The sequence below is a fragment of the Anolis sagrei genome, chromosome 6 (assembly GCF_037176765.1).
Source record: "Anolis sagrei isolate rAnoSag1 chromosome 6, rAnoSag1.mat, whole genome shotgun sequence".
In the NCBI taxonomy this organism is placed as follows: Eukaryota; Metazoa; Chordata; class Lepidosauria; order Squamata; family Dactyloidae; genus Anolis; species Anolis sagrei.
The window spans coordinates 59,688,569-59,714,346 of record NC_090026.1 but is presented as its reverse complement, the minus strand read 5'-3'; the positions used below and the strand labels follow the sequence as shown (position 1 = coordinate 59,714,346).

Here is a 25,778-nt window from a genome sequence, read left to right as displayed (position 1 = left end):
TCTAAGAAACTAGAGCTAATGCAGTCTATCCAATCAATTTTCTGAATCAAATAGCCCCAGGAACAACCCTAAAAACCAAGATGCCAAGGTTTTTTTGTTGGACTGTAATTCATGAAATATTAGAGATCTTAGGGAAAATACTTTATTTGATTGTGCCATGTGGACAGAGGTGATTATTCTTACGAAACCTTTGTGTATTGTGCTGGGCAAGTACTAATTCTGAATTGTTTTCTAGAGGGTATGGGCGCACATACTTCAGCTGCACATCTGCTCACACTTGTACTGGAGATGGGACAGCTATGATTACTCGGGCAGGCCTGCCTTGTCAGGATTTGGAATTTGTGCAGTTCCATCCCACAGGTAAAAGTTCTGTAATGCTACCGTCAACAAAACTTTATTATGTGTACATATATTACTGATTTCTCTTTGTATCCCTTTAAGAAAAAACACAGATATGATAAGGAATTGAAATATGCAGGTGAACACAGGTAACGTGCCAGTCAATTTGCAGACATGGTGGGTCTCACTCTCCTTTCCTAGAGATGACCAATCTATGGAGGATATATGAGGTGACATGGAGTCCATTCAAAAAATGAGGTCCCTAAACATAGAGCAGGTGCAAATACCAGATAGGTTGGCATATCTTCAAGATGAAGTGGACAAAGGTTTAAGACTAATATACTGAAAAGATCAGTGGCAGAAATGTTGTAACAATTTTGACATTTGGGAACTGTTTATTTTGAACTAATCTCATGTCGGAACACAAACGCCTTAAAGGGCCAGACTCAGAGTTAGTTCTAAAATAGAGTTTATTAAACAAAAAAAGGACTCAGAGATACTTAACTCAGTGTCTCTGGCCAAAACTCAAAGGTGAAAACCAGTCCTAGTTCAAAAAGGTAACTAAAGCAATAACCTGGATTATCTGGAGAAAAGAACCGGATTAAAACAAAGCGCTCTGAAAGTCACACAAAATAGTCACACAAAATAGCACATGTAAATAGTTAACAAAGGAGACGCAGGGAAGAAAGTGTGGTCAAGCAAAGTCTGAGGTCATAGCAAGCCGAATCCAAAGTACCGAAGCTCCAAAGTCCACGTAGGCAGCGTTGTAGTCAAACTGATCCAAAGTCAAGGAAGGGGGAAATCCACACTCACGAGAACCCAAGCCAAGTCGAAAGCACACATGAACAGAAGTAGTAACCTGTAGATCCAGGACCCAATGCTAACATGAAACAGGCAGTGACAAGTACCCAATGCACCAACATAAACCAACACCTTGCCTTCTGCAAAGATTCCCCATTTCAGAGTCTACTTTTATCTTACACATCATCATCAGAAGATGAGCTGACCCCGTCGTTATCCCTTGCAGCTGTTCTTGATTCCACACGTGAATTCCTACTCCCATCTCTCCAACTTCTCCATCTTCTGACTTAGATCCCCCCCAAGACTCAAATGTATTCCCCGATTGCCAGTCCTCGTTACCAGAGAACCCTACAAATGTATCACTAGGTATTGGCTCCGCACATACAATTTGTACCTCCTTTACCTTAGTCCAATCCAATGTGTCATCCCCATCTTCAACACTCCCTGACCAATCACTCCCAGAGAAACCCACAAATGATCCTTCATATGTGGGAGCAGTAAGTATATCCCGGATCCTCTTCCTCTGTCGCTCCTCATCCGATTCTTGCTCCTGAGTAACACTCTTTGTTCTCCTATTCCCATCCATTGTATCTCCTTCCTCTCCCTTACTCATTGACCCTTCATCTCCAGAGAACCCCTCAAATGAGTCCTCATTGGTAGGTGCCATAAGTATATCCCGGATCCTTTTCCTTTGTTGTTCCTCATCTGACTCCTGCTCATGAGTACCCCTTTTTCCCCTTCTGGCACCCGTACTACTGCTTGCAACATTACTTACAGGCTCTACTACAACATCTCATGTGCACAAATCTTGGCCCAGCCTTTTAAATTTTTAAATTGCCTTGAACAGGCAGGATTACTTTTAATATATCTGTGTTATGGCGACAATTTTTATGCTTATATTGTTTTGTTAATCTTATGGTTATGTCGTTTTACTTTGTATGTTTTGTGATGTTACCTGGGAACTGCTCTGAGTCCCTTCGGGAAGATAAAGCAGTATATAAATAAAGTATTATTATTATTATTATGTGAAAATATTTTTAAGAGAAACAACTCTTAAAGCTTCTTTGACCATATACAGTTTCCTGACATGGGATTCCAATTTGATACTGAATGTCCTTTCAAAATAATAATGATAATAAATTCACCTTTTCTCCCTAATGGGACCCAAAGCAGCTCACAGCATAATACAATAGAAAGCAAAGCACATTTAACATCAAATACAAGACAAGAATCACACAAAACATAATAATGTCCAAAAATAAGCTATAAATAAATATTAAGCATTAAAAACATTTGAAACCAATTACAATTATTGTGGAGACTCATCAATTAAATAGTATATTTTGCTAACCTCAGTGCAAATCGACCTTGCTGTTGTTAGCAATTGAATTCATTCATCAAAAGCTTGCTTGAACAGGTTGGTCTTCAACCGGTTCTTGAAAGATAATAGGTAAGGGGCAGTTTTAATCTCAATGGGATGGGAGTTCCAATGGGCCAGGGCGGCTACCAAGAAGGCTCTCTCTCTCGTCCCCGCCAACTATTTGTGATGGTCGTAGCAACGAGAGAAGGGTCTCTCCAGAAGATCTTAGTGATCGGGCAGGTTGGTAAGAGGCCACTGTTGCACTCCAGAACAGGAACTAGCCCCTCTGACTATAAACACACCACACGTTGAGTAAAGAAACAATCCTTTTTATTAAAGCTTAGCAAAAAGGCCAGTAGAAATAAATGTTCATAAGGATAGATAAGGTTCCCAAAAGCAATAAGGCATTTAAAGGCAGCCAGATAAAACAGTGTCCAAATGTTGCAATCAAAAACAATGTCCAAAAACCATGAAATTATAATCCCAAGGCAATGATACCCAGACAGGAATAAAACAAAAAACAAGAACAGACCAGAAGCTGCTGGTCACCTTATAAAGTTAGAAAAATCCATGAAGACAAGACCACTTGAACAGGGATTCCATGAGGCTTATACTTGGTTTCTAAACTATGCCTGATCTGACGAGATTTTCTACAGACAAACCTTAAATCCCAAAAACTGGTTTCGCTTTCCCCCAGACTTTGACTTTAATTGATGAATTCTTTCAGATCTACGTAAACATTGAGCCTCTTGTCGATTCTGGCTAATCTCCAGCCGCTGACTCTGCTTATCTGACTCCTCATTAACTTTAGCAGGTGTCAGACTGTTTTCCAAAGGAATCTGAAAAGCTCACAGACGAAGGGAGTAAACCTTTCTCCCAAGGCCTGACAGAAGCATTTTGCCCAGGGAATTCAAAATGAATAATCATTCACCATAACTACCAACTTTTCTTTTCATAGCAAAAGCTATCTAATTTCAAAGTGATAGCTCCGCTGTAAAACTGTAGCCTTAAGGACTGACAAAAGTTATAGCATATACATTTTTAGGCTTATATTGATTTTTATCAGATTCATTCATTCAATTCCTAGGTTGTGTGTGTGTGAAGGAGAAAAAAAGGAGATGATGAATTTCAGGACTAAAAAAAGGCTGCGAAAGGCAAAAGATACTAGAGAAATGTGTGTACTTTTAGAACCCAAATATGTATGACATTAAAGCTTTCCTGAAATGGACGCGTGCTCATAGAAGCTGATCATTTGTCAAATGTAAATAGTTTAACAGAGTGTTACTTCTGGTTCTTCAGGGATCTATGGTGCTGGCTGTCTTATTACTGAGGGCTGTCGTGGTGAGGGAGGCATTCTAATCAACAGTGAAGGTGAAAGGTTTATGGAGAGATATGCTCCAGTTGCAAAGGATCTTGCATCAAGAGATGTTGTGTCTCGTTCTATGACTATTGAGATCCGTGAGGGAAGGTAAGCCTAGTTGTTTACAATTGCAATTTCTGTGAATGTATTTATAGAAATATGTGATGGCTGGATTGTTCAATTTCTTAAATTAGATGAGTCCAATATATTTAAGAAGAATGCCAGGATGAGGGAGGCAATGGTTCTCAACCTTCCTAATGCCACGACCCCCTAATACAGTTCATGTTGTGGTGATCCCCAACCACAAAGTTATTTTTGTTGCTACTTCACAACTGTCATTTTGCTACTTTTATGAATTGTAATATAAATATCTGATATGCAGGATGTGTTTTCATTCACTGGACCATATCTGGCACAAATGCCCGATAAGCCCAAATTTGCATACCGGTGGGGTTGGGAGGTTGATTTTGTAATTTGGGAGTTGTAGTTGCTGGGATTTATAGTTCACCTACAATTAGAGAGCATTCTGAACTCCACCAACGATGGAATTGAACCAAACTTGACACACAGAACTCCCATGACCAACAGAAAATACTGGAAGGCTTTGGTGGGCACTGACCTTGAGTTTGGGAGTTGTAGTTCACCTACACTCAGAGAGCACTGTGGACTCAAATAATGATGGATCTGGACCAAACTTTGCACAAATATTCCATATGCCCAAATGTGAACACTGGTGGAGTTTGGGGAAAATAGACCTTGACATTTGGGAGTTGTGGTTGCTGGGGTTTATACACCTACAATCAAAGAGCCTTCTGAACCCCACCAACAACAGAATTGTGCCAAACTTCCCACACAAAAACCTCATGACCAACAGAAAATACTGTGCTTTCTGATGGTCTTTGGCCACCCCTCTGACACCCCCCTGGTGACCCCTCCAAGGGTCCCGACCCCCAGGTTGAGAAATGCTGCCTTAGAAGCATTGTTCTGGCATGACTTCTGTTGCGTTTTATGCAAGATAGTGTAATGATATATCATGTACTCCCCTAGGCAAGTAGCTCCCCATTTACCCAGAGTATGGTGGGCTGGTTACTGCCCCTGCAGAACCCAGGCCTAACCCTATCTCACACAACTGGAATGGCCACTGATAGGCTGTACTGAGAAGGTACTAGTTGTATACTTTCCCTACCAAACCAGCTTTTTGTGTTATCTGAACATAAGCACGGCCATGAAATGTATGCTCTCTCATCTTAAACAAGATGTCACCCTGAATTGATTTTCCTGAGAATATTTGTAGAAGGGGCAGGATATACATAACTGTTACATGAATGACTTGTATCTAGAAATTGTGGGTTTTTTTGTAGACCAGGGGTCCTCAAACTATGGCCCAGGGGCCGGATACGGCCCTCCAAGGTCATTTACCTTGCCCTCGCTCAGGGTCAACCTAAGTCTGAAACGACTTGAAGGCACACAACAACAACAACCCTATCTCATCAGCCAAAAGCTGGCCCACACTTCCCATTGAAATACTAATAAGTTTATATTTGTTAAAATTGTACTTCATTTTAATTATTGTATTGTTTTAAAGTGTATTTTTACACTACAAATAAGATATGTGCAGTGTGCATAGGAATTCATTCATGCTTTTTTCAAATTATAATCCGACCCTCCAACAATTTGAGGGACTGTGACTTGGCCCTCTGTTTAAAAAGTTTGTGGATCCCTGTTGTAGACAACGCTGGATGACCAAACATGTCTTTAAAATGTACTCCTAGAAACACAATTCAGCTTATATTAAATAAACATGTGGCTGTGTACACAAAGCAAGGATGTATGTAAAGGAACTGTAGGTTTTTTCGGGCTATATGGCCATGTTCTAGAGGCATTCTCTCTTTAGTAGAGAATGCCTCTAGAGCATAGACATATAGCCTGAAAAAACCTACAACAACCCAATATTCCGGCCATGAAAGCCTTCCAAAATACATATGTAAAGGAAGATGGAAAAAGTTCACAGCTCCATGATATGATTCCTAATCTTAATCCAAATTCTAAAGGTTTAAACTTTAGAAAACCCCACTAGGCATACATTTGTTTGACAACTTCATGTTTCTGTTACTGCAGTGCTTCCAAATTTTTTCCAGCTAAGTTAGTCAGTGAATTAACAATGTTGTATCCTTGATGAATTATGAAGAGACTGTAGCTACTTTTTTATTTTAAATAACAGAGGATGTGGACCTGAGAAAGACCATGTGTACTTGCAGTTGCACCACTTGCCACCTCAGCAGCTAGCAACACGTCTTCCTGGGATTTCAGAAACTGCTATGATATTTGCTGGTGTAGATGTCACCAAAGAACCCATTCCTGTTCTGCCCACTGTGCATTACAATATGGGAGGTGTCCCTACAAACTACAAAGGGCAGGTAAATTTTCATAAGTATTCATATTCAAAAAGGCAGTATATTAATGGACCATTGTGGTTTTGTTTCTTGCAACTGAGCTTGTGACAAATCCACCACCATTTTTATTTTCCCTCATCCCACCTCTTCTTGCCATCACTACTTTCTTTTCCAGTGTTGGAGAACAGTATTTTTCACTGCAATAAGGAGAGTATGGCATGTGAGTGTTTGTTATTTTCAAATGCAGGTGATTACATATGCCAATGGCAAAGATCAAATAGTACCTGGCTTGTACGCTTGTGGTGAAGCAGCTTCTGCCTCCGTTCATGGTGCTAATCGTCTTGGAGCAAACTCTCTTTTGGACTTGGTAGTTTTTGGACGTGCATGTGCTCTTACCATTGCAGAAACCTGCAAACCTGGTAGGTCTCCTGTATTGTTTTTTACTTCTTGTTCCAAAGACTTTATTGTATTCCCAGAAATCAGTTTATGTCTGAAAGAGATGAATGCAAGTATACAGCCTGAGTTAATGTACTGGCCAGGACATCGTATCACAGTATCTTTCACCTATTATAACTATCCTATTTTTTATAATAGTTAATTATAAACAAAAGGCATGAGTACCTCCTCCTATTTTATACTCCTGAACAGTTTTTTCCTGTGTGGTGTCCTATGTTGAGAGATTGAGTGGCCCAAGGTCAATTAGTTTTGTGTTTCAGTTGCAACCTGGATCTCACTGGTCCTATGGTGATACTTCAGTCATTACAATACACTTCCTCTAATAATTGCATTTAGAGTACTGAGTACTGACAACCTGATGAGACATGCAGTGATGAGGAATATCTTCATTCCCTAGTGGGTGCTGTAGCATGTATGATAAGATCAAGAAAACGCAAACTTTTTTTTTGTCGTGTCAGGAGTGACTTGAGAAACTGCAAGTTGCTTCTGCTGTGAGAGAATTGGCCGTCTGCAAGGACGTTGCCCAGGGGACACCTGGATGATTTGATGTTTTTATCATCCTTGTGGGAGGCTTCTCTCATGTCCCCGCATGAGGAGCTGGAGTTGATAGAGGCAGCTCATCTGCCTCTCCCCGGATTCGAACCTGCGACCTGTCGGTCTTCAGTCTTGCTGGCACATGGGTTTAACCCACTGCACCACTGGGGGCTCCAACACAAACTGATATGATAGTTCTTCTGCCAGTATTTTCAATATAATTTAGTTGGTGCGGATGTTGACTTGCAGTGAGCAACAAAAGCCCAGTCCAAGGGGCAAAAGAATTATAATAGCTCTGGTTTCAATTTGCTGCAGTTGGCTTGGCCAATTCTAAACATAGTCAGTTTTTCCAAAATTGAAATCAATGTGTAGGAAGGGTAGAATATATTTATTACTGTCCTATAATAAAAGTTCTTTGGGTGATGCACAAGATATAAAAATATGAGCACTGTAACAACTTAGACAGTATGTAATGTAATGAAGATTAAACAAGTAGTGAATAAACACTACCTGCATACACAACTAAAGTGGAGCAAGCAGCAAAATGGAAGGATGATACAATCTACAACTCTAAAGCATTTCTTAAAATGCCTGAGAAAATAGAAAGCCCATCCTCTAATGCTGAAAGGCACTGCAGACTACTTCAACCAGAGAAGTCAGCCATAGCAGAGCACCTGATGAACCAGCCTGGACACAGCATATTATTTGAGAACACAGAAATGCTGGACCACACCAACAACCACCATGTCAGACTACACAGAGAAGCCATTGAAATCCACAAGCATGTGGACAATTTCAACAGAAAGGAAGAGACCATGAAAATGAACAAAATCTGGCTACCAGTATTAAAAAACTCTAAAATTACAACAGCACAACAACAGAGAGGAAACAACCAGGCACAGATTAACACCTCCCAGCAAGAGATTTTCCCAGGCTCAGGCAGGCCTTCAAATGCTAATGAAGGCGATCAGTTGAAACATTCACACCTAGCTGCAGCAGGGAAGAGCTCCTTGCCCCACCCCAGCCATTGCACAGATATATAAACCCATTGTCCTAATTCCAACAGACCTCACTACCTCTGAGGATGCTTGCCATAGATGCAGGCGAAACGTCAGGAGAAATGCCTCTAGAACATGGCTCTATAGCCCAAAAAAACCCACAAGAACCTAGTGATTCCAGCCATGAAAGCCTTCGACAATACGCTGAAAAGATATATTGTAGGTATCAGTTCAGCCTCTCTAGAATGGATAATAAATAGACAAAATTCTGTCACTGAAGATACCTTTCCTCTGGCAATGCAGCTCATGGAAACTTTAAATGATGACCTTATGTCATGGGTGGATAAATATGAAAATAATCACTCTTTCCATGTTGTCTAGACCGTAAAGGTTAAAACCAACACAACGAATTAGGCTTAGAAATGGACTGGCTACCAATGTAGATGGGAAAATATTGGCACAGAATGATTATACAATCCAGTGCAGGAATTGTACTCCAAAAACCATGTTGTGATATTGGGCCAACAAAAAGGCATAAAGTTGTGTGCAAACCTTTGAAATACCTAGATGCCTTTATGAGGGAAAATACTACAAAAATCATAAGTGGGGATTAACTTTTGATCTTTAAGCCATGTGATCTACATGTTGTTGTATTGGGGTGCTATCCAACTACAGGCCTTTACTGTCTGAAAAACACTTAAGGTAGAAAGGCTTTCTTGAGAAAGTACATGTACAGACTACTACTACAGTACGTTATTGTTGAATCTGCCAGCTTCTGAACATTTCCAAGATTTATAGGTTTCTAAATTCAAACATTTTCCATGGGTTAACACTATTTGTTCAAATGTCCTGTCCATTACACTTTTCATGGGTGTTTCCCTCATTGATCAAGCAATCAAAATATCAGGACCTCCCCCATGTCTATCTTGCACATGAGAACGACCTTGGGTATCAGGAGTTTTTGGATATTTATTAATTTATTTGGGGTTTCACCACTAAGGCAGACACTTTTGCCTTTACTCTTGTGCCTTTTTTCCTGGCCTCCAGTGGTTTTAATGCTCAAGCCTGCTTCTTGTCCCTATGACACACGGCTGCTTTTCCTCTCTCTTGTACTATACCTAACTGGTTGCTCCCTTCCTTGGCAGCAATCTGCTAGTGGCAACATGTTACTTGTAACATGCAACAGGTCTTGAATAAACATTCCTACCCCAAGTATTAGAAAAGGCTACCACATTTCATTTGGTAGACAGTATACTGTTTTCACAAGAGCAGGACTTTCCTGACATAAATATGTCTGTTCCAGATATCATTCCATTGAGAAATAAACACTGGCTTTGAGGCAGCATCTAGTAAGAAGAAACATCCAAGGCACAGTGAGAAGGGGATAATTTGTAATGAGAAGTGTTCACTTTCACGCATCCAGTCCAGCTGGAAGTGGTCAACAAAGCTATGCTACAAGCATGTTCGACTGTCATAGGTTGAGAGCAGCGGTGGCCATTACTTACCTTTATTAATTAATTAATTTATTTAAAACATTTATATTCCACCCTTCTCACCCAAAGGGGACTCAGGGCGGAGCACAGCATATACACGGCAAGCATTCAATGCCGGGACACAAATTCACATACACATACATAATTATTAAAAAACAATTATCAAAATGGGTTGTTGTAGGTTTTTTTGGGCTATATGGCCATATTCTAGAGGCATTTTCTCCTGACGATTCGCCTGCATCTATGGCAAGCATTCTCAGAGGCCTATTGGAACTGGGAAAGTGGGCTTATATATCTGTGGAGTGACCAGGGTCGGGCAAGGAACTCTTGTCTGATGGAGCTAGGTGTGAATGTTTCAACTGACCACCTTGATTAGCATTTGATGGCCTGGCAGTTCCTGGGGCGATCTTTTGTTGAGAGGTGATTAGATGTCCCAGATTGGTTTCTCTGTGTAGTCTGACGTGGTGGTTGTTAGAGTGGCCCAGCATTTCTGTGTTCTCAAATAATATGCTGTGCCCAGGTTGGTTCATCAGGTGCTCTGCTATGGCTGACTTCTCTGGGTGAAGTAGTCTGCAGTGCCTTTCATATTCCTTGATTCGTGTTTGGGCACTGCGTTTAGTGGTCCCTATGTAGACCTGTCCACAGCTGCATGGCATACGGTAGACTCCTGCAGAAGTGAGAGTTGATCATCCATGTGCCTCCTTCCATGGAGGAAAACACCTGAGTCTTTTTAAAGAAATGGTCTAATAACTGTTATTGACAGTAGTAATTACAGACCAGAGGGCTTTTTCAGGATTAAATATACTTAAACAATACTTCTTTTTTTCTGATTAGGAGAACCAGTTCCATCAATTAAACCAAATGCAGGTGAAGAATCTGTGGCAAATTTGGACAAATTGCGCTTTGCTAATGGAAGCATCAGAACATCAGAACTGAGGCTTAATATGCAAAAAGTAAGTTTTTTTCATTATTGGGGAGAATGTGAATTAAATGTATTGTGATTAATGCAAATAGTTAATGTGTTGTCTTGAAATTTTCATTTTGGAACTTAGAGAAATTATTTTTGCTTCCCAAAAAATATTATACTCTGGTCTTTTCTTAGCAAATAGCTGAGTCCTACTGCAGTTTAATTGATGAATATGGGAGGTGTGTGGTGGGATCAGGCTGGAACCCAAATCCAGCAGCCTAGTCACTTAGTCACAGTAGGACTCTGTCATTTGCCAATAATAATAATAACTTCTTAATAACATTGACTAATATTTTTAATATTATTAAGGTGCCGCTTGTCGTTGGCAGGGAGCTTAACTGCTTCTTTGATGTTGAGAGCTGTGCTGGTGGTAGTGTAAACTACCAGCAGGTTCAACCAAGCCAGAGTGATCTCAACAGAGAAGTAGAACTAAATGCACCCAAACCATCTAAATAGGGTGAAACAAACTCTAAAGAAGTCTATACTGGCTTGGTTGTCACCAGAATAATTCTACAAGCAGAGGCATAACACTATTGCTCAGATGATTCATTGGAACCTGTGCCACAAATACTATCTGCCTGCCCTGTAACAAAGAACTGGTGCGATCACAAGCCAGAAAAAGTTACAGAGAATGAACATGTCAACCTACTCTGAGACTTCCGAATTCAGACAGACAGCGTTTTGGAGCACAATACTCCTGGCCTCACGATTGTGTTAAAAAACAAAGTATGTATTGTCGATGTCACAATCCCAGGTGACAGCAGGATTGGAGAGAAACAACTGGAAAAGCTGACACAATATGAGGATTTAAAGATCAAACTGCAAAAATTCTGGCACAAGCAAGTCAAGTTGGTCCCAGTGGTAATCGGCATAATGGCTGCAGTGCCTAAAGACCTTGGCCTGCACTTATACACAATCAGTGCTGACAAAATTACCATCTGCCAGCTGCAAAAGGCCACCTTACTGGGATCTGCACACATTATTTGCCGATACATCACACAGTCCTAGGCACTTGGGAAGTGTCCGACGTGTGATCCAATACAACAGCCAGCAGAGTGTCTGCTGTGGACTCATCTTCTTGTGTTTCAAATTATTATTATTATTATTATTATTATTATTGACACAAAAGCACAGTATGTCACAGCAAATGAGATCTATATACTGGATTTCGTATCACAAAATCACAAGTCGAACACTTCCCAAGCGTCTAGGACTGTGTGATGTATTATTATTATTATTATTATTATTATTATTATTATTATTATGCTCTGACTTACAAGAAGCACTGCCTGAATATCAAGCAAAAGGTGGGTGCTAGAAACAATATCATACGAAAGCTGACTGGCACAACCTGGGGATCACAACCAGACACAGTGAAGACATCTGCCCTTGCGGTATGCTACTCTGCTGCTGAGTATGCATGCCCAGTGTGGAACACATCTCACCATGCTAAAACAGTGGATGTGGCTCTTAATGAGACATGCCACATTATTACGGGATGTCTGCACCCTACACCCCTGGAGAAACTACACTGTCTAGCTGGTATTGCATCCACTGGGAAGTAGCAGCCAATAGTGAAAGGACCAAGGCAGCAACATCTCCAGCTCATCCCTTGTTTGGGTATCAGCCAGCACGTCAACGACTTAAATCAAGAAATAGTTTTCTAAGATCTACAGAGACACTCGCTGGAACACCTCAGCAAGCGAGAGTCCAAAAGTGGCAGGCGAAAACCCAGAACCTCAATCAATGGCTGATACCAAATGAGAGATACCCCCCTCCCCCGGGCACACAGACTCTGAAATGACTAGGTAGGCATTATCAGACCATTTTAGAGACTGGAAGTATTCTGCAGAGTGTGTTGTCTAAATGATTATGGAATTATGGAATGGCTAACACTTATTTGCCTATATTCAGAAGTATTATGATACAACCCATCATAAGTGTTTTGAAAACTGTAGAAAGTTATACTCTTCTGTTTCTAACAATTTAAGTTCTTATCTTTCCATGAAACTTTGGAAAAGTGATCTTTTTTGTTTTTATAGACGATGCAGAGCCATGCTGCAGTGTTTCGTACAGGCCCTGTCCTACAGGAAGGTTGTGAGAAAATTTCCAGCCTTTATAGCAGTATGGATGACCTGAAGACATTTGACAGAGGTACACCAGGATGTATATTACTACACTCTTTTGTAATGTTAACATTATCTCCTCAAATGTTTATAAGCTTGGTAATACCATATATTCTGGTGTATAAGACTACTTTTTAACCCAAGGAAATCTTCTCAAAAGTCAGGAGTCATCTTATATGCGGGGTCGTCTTATACGCAGGAGTAGTCTTATGCATGGGAGTAGTCTTATACGCTGGAGTAGTCTTATACACGGGAGTAGTCTTATACACAGTAGTAGTCTTTTACATGGGAGTAGTCTTATATGCTGGAGTAGTCTTATACATGGGAGTAGTCTTATATGCTGGAGTAGTCTTATACATGGGAGTAGTCTTATAGAGTGGGTGCTGAAACTTCCAATACGGATTGGAGAATCTGTGGTTGCCGCATATGGTGGGGAAGTTCAAAAATGGCAATGGCCATGTCCCTGCCATATGCAGCGACTGTATAAAAGCATTAAGGGCAACGCTGTAAAAGTATGGTAGAAGAAAATCCATTCATCAGGATTCGTGGACTTAATGCAGTCCTGATGGTGAGGTGAAGGGTCGCCTCACCAGGAAGGTGTAAGTGAAGAGCGGAGCAAGCTGCAGGCATCCAGGGCTCCTAGGGTATGGAAAAAAGAGATAGAGTGGCTCTGGGACCAGAAAAACACTTTTACCTGTCTGGCCCGCCCTTGTATCCTATTGCCGTACCTCCTCCTCTGCCTCTCAGATCTCGCTCCTGAAGACTGCAGTGAAGTGGTGCAGGTGCGCATGTGCGAGATCGGAGAGGCAGAGAAGGAGGTACAGTAATAGGAAAATTACCATATTGAAATCAAATCTGATGCTTTTAAAAAAAATTGGTGTGCGTTGGAAGAAGGGAAGTCTTATACGACGAATATATACCAAACTCTATATTTTAACTGGAAAAGTTGGGGGTCGTCTTATACGCCCAGTCTTATATGCCGAAATATACAGTAAATGTTTTTGTGGCAACCAAGCAGATATTTTTAGGATCAGCTTGATTTGAAAGCAAGTATTAATGAGATAGCATCCTTACAGAAAAATGATCAAGGATATCAATTAAAATATTATAGGGCATTTTAATATATTGGAAAATACCAAGCATACATTTTAAGCCTTTCAACTTTCCAGAACAACTCTGTGCACTTTGACATTCATGTCATTGCTTCTGTAGTGTGTTCAAGGGGGCATCCTCTATTCAGGTGAAGATATGAGTTGGAAGTTCTGGTCTCATTCGTGGCCCATTTACTTTACAGTATGTAAACCCAAAATGTTTTGGACAACTGCAAATCATGGTGACAGTGTTCTGATGTCATGTTCCGTTGTGGGCATTTGGAAGCAAAAACACTTTTGGGATTTATTAAAAAATAAGATAGTACAATGTATGTTGAACATTAGGGAAAAGTTGATCACTAAGGGATCAACTACAATTTGTATTTGTAAAAGAGTTTATAAACTAAACCAAAACTTTAAATAACGGTACAAAATCAAAATTGGCTGTGTTGAAATTTGCTACAAGCTGCTTAACTACATGGTTAGGCACCGTTGCAAACTATGAGATGAGAGTTTTGATATGAGAAGCCACTCCTGACAGTGTGATCCAGTGCACATTTTCTTAGAAATTGACTCCATTGTGTTTCATGGTGTTTACTCTTGGGCAAATGTTGAAAATTGCAGACTAATTCATAAGAGGTGTTTTGTACTTGTGTAATTGGTGAGCAAAGGTTACACCATTTTACTAAAGAGAAACTAATTCATATCTCTGAATCTCCTAAATTTTCAAACTGCTTGTATCCCAGGGGCTGCTTGGAATACTGACTTGGTGGAGACTTTGGAACTACAGAACCTGCTGCTCTGTGCTTTGCAAACTATTTATGGTGCAGAAGCTCGGAAGGAGACACGTGGTGCTCATGCTCGGGAAGATTATAAGGTATGCATACATTAACTTTAAACCAGGGATTAGCATTATGTAGGGCTCCAGATATTGTTGAGTTTCAGTGCCTAGTATTCCTTGCCATTGGCTCTGTATATTATTGATATTTACAAGACTTTTCTTTTTTTTTTCTAAGTAAAATCTTTTCACAGTTAAAATTTAGACATTTTTACTTTGAGAAGTAGAATTTCAGCATACTGAAAAAGGGTATACAACATGTTTTGGTTATGCTAAAGAATAAGAATTTTACATTTTAGTCATGTGAGGCCATTTCTGCACAGGTTTCCTCATAGTCTCAGTTATATTTTTAAAGGAGTTAATTAACTTAATCTTCTATCCTATCCTTGATGAATACTTCTCTTTCTTGTAGTTTTCATCAGTAAGTAATTTTGTAAGTGTTTTAAAGAAGAACCTGTGATTGCTTTTGCTTACATTTTCTCAGATTCTCAGTGTCATTCATCTTGAAGGTTACTTTACCTTTTTTATCATCAGAACCTTCTACTTTTGACTTAAGGCGTAAAATACCTTCCCAATCCATCTCCATCAACTCATCCTCCTTAAGGAAGAGATGGACTTGAGAGATGGCATTGCCCTGTTCCAAGGAATAGTTCTTTCTGAGTTTATCTAAGAAATAAAAGATACCAATTTCTATTCCAGTTCTTGCAATTATTTAATAAATACCTAAGCCTAGAAGAATGTTACGTTTATTTGGGATGGATACACAAGACTCTGGAAATTCTGAAGGAGTAACTCAGTTCAAAAGAGTTTGAGACCCATTTTGTGTAACATAGTGATATCTCCACAGTGGAACCTTAGTTTTGGTTTCAGTATTGAGTATATATTGTTTTTAAGCTAGAGTTGTTAATACATAGCTATCCCATGGATACATCACTAACTCTTCTGTAGGGGGTAGAGCCCTAGCAAGGTCTTGCTCCCATCTCAGGCAAATCATGGTCTCTTTTAATATCTCTCCCAAGTGTACAAGTGATGTGCTTTTTTTAAAAAATACACCATCCTGAGAAGATAGCACCTCCCTTTCCCATAAGTCTGTCAAGGTCTGTGTGAAGACTGTTGCATGTTTATGATTATAATTATGCTTCTAATACAGGGATAGGCAAAGTACAGAACCTGGAGGCCACCCAACTCATCAGTCCCCAAAGCCTACCACTAAACCCTCAAATGTTTCAAGTTTTCATTTCATTATGATTTGAGAGTCATTTTAGTGCAAGAGTTGCACCCAATATTCCTAAATATGTGTACAGAAAATATTCCCTAAACTTCCCAGAATCCCCCCCCCCCCCCCAAAAAAAAAACTTGTGTTGTCGGGTTTTCTTCCACATTGATGTTGTGTCACTCAAGGTCATCACTTTGGAGAAGAAATGGAGCAAAGCAAGACTGGTTGGGGTGTGTGTCTGGAAAATTGACTTACTTACTCTCCCTTATTTCAATAGCTAACTGAATCTAGATATCTGTAGTATAGTATTACAAAACATTTAATACTGTTTTGAAAGACTGCTAATATTGCTTATTTTCCGAATCTGACTTCCAACTGTTGCTCTTATTTAACATTGCATTATATTGTTTAGGTTAGGATAGATGAATATGATTATTCTAAACCAATCGAAGGACAACAGGAAAAACCATTTGAACAACATTGGAGAAAGCATACCCTCTCTTACATAGATGTCAAGACGGGGAAGGTATGTAAATCATAGCATCTCTGAAATAAATTTTGTAAATAATCATCTTAATGGGGAGAGGTTTGATTTACAATAGAATGTAGATGAAGGATGTCATTTGAAGAAATGGAGTACTGAGTATGTGTCTGAATTATTTTCCAAGTTGAATCATCTAAAGTTGAATCATCTAAATCATCTATAGTAATCATCTAAAGTTTTTTTGCAAGATTTGTTCAGAAAGCGTTTTCCTTTTGCCTGTTTCTGTGGCTGAGAAACTGTGACTTGCCCAAGGTGAGCCAGTGAGTTTCCATAGCCAAGTGGAGATTCTATAACCCTGTTCTCCCGAGTCATTGTTTAATACTTATATTTGGATTAAAATCTGAATAGCAGGATAACCAGATGTTCTAGTTTAGCCTAAATAACAGGGCTAATTATAAAGGATGATGGAAATATCAGGAAGGTCACAGATTTATTACACTTCATCTAGAGCTGTGATTCCAAAACTCTAGTCCTCCAGATGTTTTGGACTTCAACTCCCAGAAGTCTCAGCTATCTAGGCAAATGATTATGGATCTGAGAGGTGAAGTCCAAAATAGCAGGAAGACAGAGTTCGAGAAACACTGATCTAGAGAATATTATCTTTCCACCATAGTTTTAAGACATCTGACCTTTTCATACCAAAAATTTGTGCAACGTTGACTTGCAGAAAATGTGGCTTGAGCATGATGGAATCAACCTTTTAGCTTTTTGTCATGTAAATACTTGTTAAAATAAATATTTAACAATACCAACATGTATTGTCTCATTTGTGATGAATGAGAGAATCAGTGGGCAAAATAATAGCATTATTTTCAATTTTGAGTTCAGTACTTTTTAACTGGACTTTCTCTTCTTTGTTTTAAGGTTTCTCTGGACTATAGACCTGTCATTGACCAAACCCTGAATGAAGAAGACTGTGCAGCCGTTCCACCTGCTATTCGCTCATATTAGTGAATTTAATGCTACTTTCTATGTGCAGTTTTTTCCTCCTGCTATTTGCTGCTATTTGTGTTCCACTGGCTATTCACTTGTATTAGTGAATTTAGTTCAACCTTCTATGCTGTTCAGCTGTTTCTTGGTATAAGTGTCAATATACTTTACCAGACAGTTACTGACATGTAGTCGTGGATTATATTAAAATGCTATCATAAAGACTTTTTTCATTGCAGCAATCCGGAAGCGTTGCATTTTGGCCAATGGCTTCATTTTGTATTGGGCATGACTATATATGGCACATTGTTAAAAGTGTCTCACTTCTCTGATTTCTATAGCTCTGCTCAAAGTTTACGAGTGTAAATATAGTCTGGTTAAAAAAAATTGTGTATTGTATCAGAAGGAACAGTAATCTCCAAATTTCGTATTTGCTGGGCACTCATGCCTAATATTGTAGATCAGGCTTTCCCAACCTGGGGTGTTGTGTGGTTTCTGGGCTGTGTTCTAGCAACCTGGTTCCTACAGTCTGTATTTCCTAACGAACATGACTAGTAGCCAGGGTTAATAGAAAATGTGGTCTAAAACATGTGGAGGCCATCAGATTGCTTTAAATGACCCCTTTGTACAATATAGCATAACAGGCAGGAAAAAAAGATTGCTTGTGTCACAAGTGAAACAATATGTTAATTTCTCCCTTAATACTCTAATACAAGTTTTTTATAAGGTCAGAATTTTAGCATATGAAAAATAAATAATTTTAGCAAGATTTAATTCCTGAACATAAATACAGTCAAGCTCTCCACATTCACTAGTTTGACAACTGTAGATTTGATTATTCACGAGTTTAGTATCACCCTGTAAGCAGCTGCTTTCCAGAATGGAGAGCAGGTCCACTGAGGACCACAGCAGCAGCAGCATCCCATGTCCCTTTGCTGCTCCTTTGAGTGCCCCAGAGATATTTCTGTTTTCTCCACTTTTCTGGGGGTGTGCGCGGGGGCAGACTTTTGAATTAGTTTCAGTATAAACACACATTAATGCATCTTTATTGCAAACATGATTCCTGCCTCTGAGCATGCAAAAACTAAAAATGCCTTAGAAATTTCATAACATAGACGCACAGTATACATAAAAGGGTGGATTACTTCAGACAGGATGGACTTATCAAAGTTCATGAGATTGCATTAATTTCAGTGGGTTTGCTATGTAACTGTTTATATATCCAGTCTGAATAGCCTGGTTACAGATGTATTGGCTTGCAGGTAGGAGTTCTACATACCAAAGAAAATATTATTTTGTTAAATAAAACTACAATTCATTTTAACTCTAGAGACCATGCTATGTATGGTAGCAAAATATCAATCACTCCCCTCCCCCCAGTATATATGCTTAAATATTCAAACAACTTTTATCTTATGAATATTTCTTTAGTTCGAGAGATTTTGATGTCCAAATAATGTGCTACCGTTTTTGTATTTGGAGGAAAGGTATTTTGTTTGTATTTTTACCAGAAGCTGGAAATGGTGTGAATTTAGAAGTTACTCAAGTGCAATTATATTATGCATATGCTTATTTATTTAATTTATAGGCCATCTTTCTCCCAGAGTGGAAACCAAGACAGTCTCCAAGAACAATTTTTTTAAAAAAGATCTGCAGTACAATCATAAAATTGTTAAAATCATTTCATAATACATTTTTAAAATCAGTTAAAACCATGCAAAAGTTAAAAAGAGAAGTAAACATGCACAATAAAAGCCCCACTTTTTATATAAATTAAATGACTGCTTAATCAAAATGTTTGCTTGTGAAATAAATCATTGGGGGGGGGGCAGCCTAGCCTCCTGTGGAAAGGCCTTCAAGACAGTCTGGACACAAGTTTTATAGAACCTTATTGGACATGATCAGCATTTTCAAATGAATCAATAACTAGTAAGATTGTTTTAACGAGAGGGTGGTATAGTCCTTATAATTGGCCTCAATCAGCCTTCTGGCCACGGCATTTTTAACCTGCTGAAGTTTCCAAACATTTTCCAAAGTTACAGCACTGTCATCAAGGCATGTGTCATTATGGCCAGATCTAACATTTTAAGGAACGGATGCAGCTGGTGCACTAGTTTTGTGAACATGCCGTCCTTGCCATCTCTGAAATCTGGACATTCAGGTTTAGAGCTGAGTCCAGGAGAACACACAACCTGCAAGGCTGAAATTTTCGGTGTGTGTGTAATGTCATTTAGAAGAGGCTGATCTGCCTTTTGAATGATCGGGAGCACCTCTGTCTTGTCTGGATAAAATTTCATTTAGTTTGCTCTCATGTAGTGCATTGCTGACAACAGACATTGCTTCAATCCTGGCAATTAACAGGAAGGAGAGGTAGAGCTGGGAATCATCAGAGTTGGGTGACACTGCAACTTAGAACTCTGGATTACCTCTTCCAGATGTTAAATAGCATGACAAACAAAACAATCACAGGCAATGGCCAAGGCATCAAAGAGAACCCAGAATGATACCATGACTGATGTTAATAAAAGCCATTGAGAAGGCAAGCAAAATCAACAAAGACATAATCCCCTTGTTCAGTTATTTGTGTAGGCCATCCATTAAGATGACCCAATTGTCTTCATCCCACAATCAGATCTGAAACCAGATTGAAATGTAGCTAGATAATTAGTCTCATACAGAAACCCTGAGAATTGGGAGGCCATCACACACTCCAGAACCTTCCAATATTGGAATCTTAAGAGATTGATAATTATTCAGAAAGCTAGGATCCATGGGGGGGGGGGGGGGGGAGGTTTTACAACAGCTTCTTTTACTGCGGTGAGGCATTCACCTCTCCCTTCTCACTTAGCCAGTTCCCCTCTAACTACTTTCAGAAGACAGGAGGTGCAAATATCCAGTATATATGTGGTTACTTGCACTCTCCAAGGATTCTGGCTACGTCATTAGGCTGCACAAATTTAACCATATCCAATTAAACAGTACAGGCTGTTCCAAGCACAGAATTTTAGAGCAGATCCAAGTTATTTTGTCTGTAGTGTCTTGCCAATTTGTCATAACAGGCTTTTGAGGCACAGCAAATACATTATAGTGAGCTTTTTAATTCTCAGCAGTGTTACCCAACATAGTGGTGAGTAATGCTGGAGTTGCAAATCATCTAGGGGGGGTCATGCAGTTGCTACATTTATTCTGATCTATAAATGGGTTGGCTCTCTGGTGTTTTACTCCTTCCAGATATATTCTTTATAATATGAGGGTTTTATTAAGTTGCCCTTGTTTAATTTCCAGTTGATAAATCTGAGGTAAAAGGAGAGATGCTATGCTACTCACTGTGTTAAATGTTTGTATTCTCTGCGTTTGGTGACACTATATAATCGCATACAGCTCCTGATAATTTGTGCCAGAGTAGGGAAAAAAATCACCTTTCAGATATTGTTAGATTTCAAGTCCATGGAGTCCTTTCCTGGAAATGATGGGAGTCCTTTATATACAACATCTAAAAAGGCCTATTGTGCATTGGAAATTTAAAGTCACTTTTATATCAGGAGTTTGTTGCTGTCTAGTGTTGACTGCAGTTTGCAAAGTCTGCCTTTGGTTGGAATTCATACTAATGAAGCATTGCCCATATTTAAATATGTATCTTTTAGGCAGCCAAAGGTATGTATGAAGTATTAACTTTATGAAAAAAATAAAGTGTGCAAATAGAAATTAAATGAATCGGTTACTGACTATAACTGTGCTGAAGACTGATTTTTTAAAAATATTTTCTAAGTTAACTTGTGTTTTTTAAACCTGTGTGAAATGTACAGATACAGCCAGCATGATGTAGTGGTTTGACTCTTGGCCTCAGAGGAAGGCAAAGGCCTTTCAAACCTTTCAAGAAAACCCCCTTTAGAATGACCATAAGTCAGAAGTGACTTGAAGATGCACAGTAACAAAATATTGGAAATGCTGCTCGTCTCTTGAGTCAAAACAGCTTTTTGAATACAGTAGGTTCATTTCTAATTAGATCTCATTTGGGAAGATATCAATATCCAAGTAATCTCAAAGTAAATTTCCCATTTAAATGCTATTAATCTGTTCCAGCCCCCTGAAAATAATTTTTGTTGTGTGTTTTTAAAAAAGAAAATATAAAATATTACATATAAAATATTCAGAGATAGGCAGTGCTTGGTTCCATCCAGCCACTGTGGCAAGGAAGAACATTGAGGCAACAGATGTGTTGGCTAGTGTAACAGCAAAGCAAAATAGCATCATCTTCATACTGTAATTCCAGCCTTCCAGCCTCCCACCCTCCCTTGCGCTCCATCTCTCTCTTCTTGAAGGAAACATACAGTACTAGCTGTATCTCATACAGGTGTCAAACAGGGATGTGTTATTGCCCCAACTTTATTTTCCATCTTCATCGCTATGATATTTCACCTTGTGGATGGAAAGCTTCCCATCAGAGTGGAAACCATCTATCGGACAGATGGCAAGCTGTTTAACCTCAGCAGACTGAAAGCCAAAACCAAGGTTACAACAACATCTGTTATAGAACTCCAGTATACTGATGACAACATTGTCTGTGCGCATTCAGAAGACGACCTACAAGCCACTCTAAACACCTTCGCAGAAGCATACGAGAAGCTCGGCCTGTCATTGAACATCGAGAAAACCAAAGTGTTCTTCCAGCAGTCACCAGCCAATTTTTATTTATTTATTTATTTCTGCTGCTTATACCCCGCCCTTCTCACCCCCGAGGGGGGACTCAGGGCGGCTTACAAAAAGAAGGCACAATTCGATGCCCTTATCCAAATACATACAAATATAAAAACAATTACAATAGTTAAACAATTAACAGATTGAAAACATCAATATATAGCACAATAGCACAACAATAAACAGTCTCATGGTCAGTGTTTCGAGTTCCATAGGTCCAATAGGTTTCTTCATTATTTGCCCATCATTATGGTCTTTCTTTTTAGCTGCCAGAGTTTCCAAAAGCCTGGTCCCACATCCAAGTTTTCAGCTTTTTCCTGAATGAGAGAAGGGAAGTCGCTGATCTCATCTCCCCGGGGAGTGAGTTCCACAGGTGGGGGGCCACTACTGAGAAGGCCCTGCTCCTTGTCCCCGCCAGTCTCACTTGTGATAAAGGCGGGGTCGAGAGCAGGGCCTCCCCAGAAGATCTTAGACTCCGAGGTGGGATGTAGAGGGAGATCCGTTCGGACAGATACACTGGGCCGGAACCGTATAGGGTTTTGTAGGTCAAAACCAGCACCTTGAATTGTGCTCGGAATTGGATCGGCAACCAGTGGAGCTGGCATAACAGGGGGGTGGTATGCTCCCTGTATGCCGCTCCGGTGAGCAATCTGGCTGCCTCCCGTTGGACTAGTTGAAGTTTCCGAGCAGTCTTCAAAGGCAACCCCACGTAGAGTGCGTTGCAGTAATCCAACCAGGATGTGACAAGAGCGTGGACCACCGTGGCCAGATCCGACTTCCCAAGGTACGGGCGCAGCTGGCGCACAAGTTTTAATTGTGCGAAAGCTCTCCCGGCCACCGCTGAGACCTGGGGTTCCAGGCTCAGCGATGAGTCCAGGATCACTCCCAAGCTGCGAACCTGTGTCTTCAGGGGGAGTGTAACCCCATCTAACACAGGCTGTACCCAATCCCTCTCCAATGCCAGAAATACAACTTAATGGTGTAACATTAGAAAATGTTGATAATTTCCGCTACCTTGGCAGCCAGCTCTCCACAAAAGTCAACATTGACACTGAAATTCAACACTGCCTGAGCTCTGCGAGTGCAGCATTTTTCCAAATGAAGTAGAGACTGTTTGAGGACCAGGACATCCATAGGGATACCAAGGTGCTTGTTTATAAAGCTATTGTCCTCCACCCCCAACCCTGCTATAGGCCTGCAAAACGTGGACTATCTACAGATGGAATTCCTGGAACGATTCCATCAGCGCTGCTTCCGGAAAATCCTGCAAATCTCTTGGGAAGACAAGTGGACAAATGTCGGTGTGCTGGAAGAAGCAAAGACCACAAGCATTAAAGTGATAGTCCTCCGTCATCAACTCCGCTGCACTGGCCATGTTGTCCGGATGCCTGACCACCGTCTCCCAAAGCAGTTGCTCTATTCCGAACTCAAGAATGGAAAACAGAATGTTGGAGGACAGGAAAAGAGATTTAAAGATGGGCTCAAAACCAACCTTAAAAACTGGTATAGACACTGAGAATTGGGACGCCCTGGCCCTTGAGCACTCCAGCTGGAGGTCAGCTGTGACCAGCAGTGCTGTACAATTTGAAGAGGCACGAATGGAGGGCGAAAGAGAAACGTGCCAAGAGGAAGGCACATCCGCCTTCCACCTGGAAATCGATGCCCTCACTGTGGAAGAAGATGCAGATCAAGAATAGGGCTCCACAGTTATCTATGGACCCACCGCCAGGACACCGCACTTGGAGGACCATCATCCTCGGACAATGAGGGATCGCCTAAGCAAGACAGTCCTAGCTGTTTAGGCTGAGGCTCTGCTGCACCAGGCTGGACTGCAATCTCAGGGAAAGCAGTCACATGGAGCTGGAGTTTCTGCTTTGCGGGAAAAGGCAGAACTTCTCTGGCTAGGAATCCAGTCCAGGTTTTGTTTCTCTCTGCTTTTAGAACTGGTTTAGGGGGCAAAGGAGCCGAGCTGACCGAAAGGTCGAAGGTTCGAATCCAGGGAGGGTGTGAGCTCCCACTGTTAACCCCAGCTTCTGCCTACCTAGCAGTTTGAAAACATGCAAATGTGAGTAGATAAATAGGTACCGCTCCGGCAGGGAGGTAACAGCTCCATGCAGTCATGCCAGCCACATGACCTTGGAAGTCACTACGGTCAATTCTGGTTCTTCGGCTTAGAAATGAAGATGTACCCCTCTGTAGCCAGCCAGTGATCTAATACATTTAATATTCTACCCTATGAGTTTTGTTCCTGAGTTATAAATGCCATTTCTTATTTGGTTCTATAATTAAAAACATGGTGAAAGTTTATTAAATTGTAAAAACTTTGTCTTTGTGCAAGGGACATCGTTTAATAGCACATTTTGCTGTCCATCAATTTAACATCCACATTTAACAAAGTTTTTGTGGCAAAACACAGTACAACCACTACTTTCAAAGTAAGGACTACACAATTAAACTGGCATCCTGGCTCTTTTCCCGCCTGCTGGAGCCGAATGAACAAGACAGAGGTACTCCTGGTCAGTCGCAAGGCCGAACAGGGCATAGGGTTACAGCCCGTGCTGGATGAGGTTGCACTCCCCTTGAAGGCGCAGGTTCGCAGCTTGGGTGTGATCCTGGATTCATCGCTGAGCCTGGAGCCCCAGGTCTCGGCGGTGACCAGGGGAGCATTTGCACAGCTTAGGCTCGTGCGCCAGCTGCGCCCGTATCTTGGGAAGTCTGACTTGGCCACGGTAGTCCACGCTCTGGTTACATCCCGCTTAGACTACTGCAACGCTCTCTACGTGGGGTTGCCTTTGAAGACGGCCCGGAAGCTCCAACTGGTCCAGCGTGCGGCAGCCATGATACTAACAGGAGCGGGATGTAGAGAGCATACAACTCCCCTGCTGTACCAGCTCCACTGGCTGCCGATCTGCTACCGGGCTCAATTCAAGGTGCTGGCATTGGCCTATAAAGCCCTAAACGGTTCCAGCCCAAGATACGTAACTGACCGCCTTTCAGCCTATGAGCCCACGAGGACTTTGAGATCTTCCGGGGAGGCCCTGCTCTCGATCCCGCCCGCCTCACAGGCACGGCTGGTGGGGACGAGAGATAGGGCCTTCTCGGTGGTGGCTCCTCGGCTGTGGAACACCCTTCCCGTGGACATCAGGCTAGCCCCCTCCCTGCTAATATTCCGCAGGAAGTTAAAGACCTGGCTATTTAAGAAGGCATTTGATCAAGAAGTGCAATGACTGGCAATTGACCATAGGAATGGAACAACGGAAATGATATCGGATTGTGGCTTGACGATGAGACGATTCGGAATGTAGTAGTAATTTTGTAGTAATGTTGTTGTTTTGATAAGATGTTTTTTATGATTATGATGAATTGTAGACTGTTTTGCACTATGCTTATAGATTGCACTTGTTTTGTCATGTTGTACACCGCAATGAGTCGCCCCAGGGCTGAGAATTGCGGTATATAAGCGCAGTAAACAAATAAATAAATGAAGCAGACGCCTCAGCCAATAGAGAACCCGCTCCTGCTCCTTCACAGGCCTCGGCCTCCCAGGGGCGTCTCCGTTGCTACTGCGCAGGTGCATGGGAAGTGAGGCGTGCGCATGCGCCTCTCTCGCCTGGCTCCCCTTTGAACTGGGCTG

At 40.9% G+C, this 25,778-nt stretch overlaps 1 protein-coding gene across 2 annotated transcripts in view; it reads left to right on the top strand.

Moving 5' to 3' along the window:
• The window catches only part of SDHA (succinate dehydrogenase complex flavoprotein subunit A), a 34,984-nt gene extending 13,807 nt beyond the window's left edge, over window positions 1-21,177 (top strand). For both annotated transcript variants that reach the window (XM_060781464.2, XM_060781463.2), the window contains exons 7-15: window positions 236-360; window positions 3,800-3,968; window positions 6,082-6,277; window positions 6,501-6,672; window positions 10,569-10,687; window positions 12,744-12,855; window positions 14,665-14,795; window positions 16,385-16,498; window positions 17,381-21,177. In XM_060781464.2, coding sequence (XP_060637447.2) covers window positions 236-360; window positions 3,800-3,968; window positions 6,082-6,277; window positions 6,501-6,672; window positions 10,569-10,687; window positions 12,744-12,855; window positions 14,665-14,795; window positions 16,385-16,498; window positions 17,381-17,467 — 1,225 coding nt within the window. In that variant the 3' untranslated portion in view covers window positions 17,468-21,177. The remainder of the gene's footprint in view (window positions 1-235; window positions 361-3,799; window positions 3,969-6,081; window positions 6,278-6,500; window positions 6,673-10,568; window positions 10,688-12,743; window positions 12,856-14,664; window positions 14,796-16,384; window positions 16,499-17,380) is intronic.
• Window positions 21,178-25,778: the final 4,601 nt, after the last annotated feature.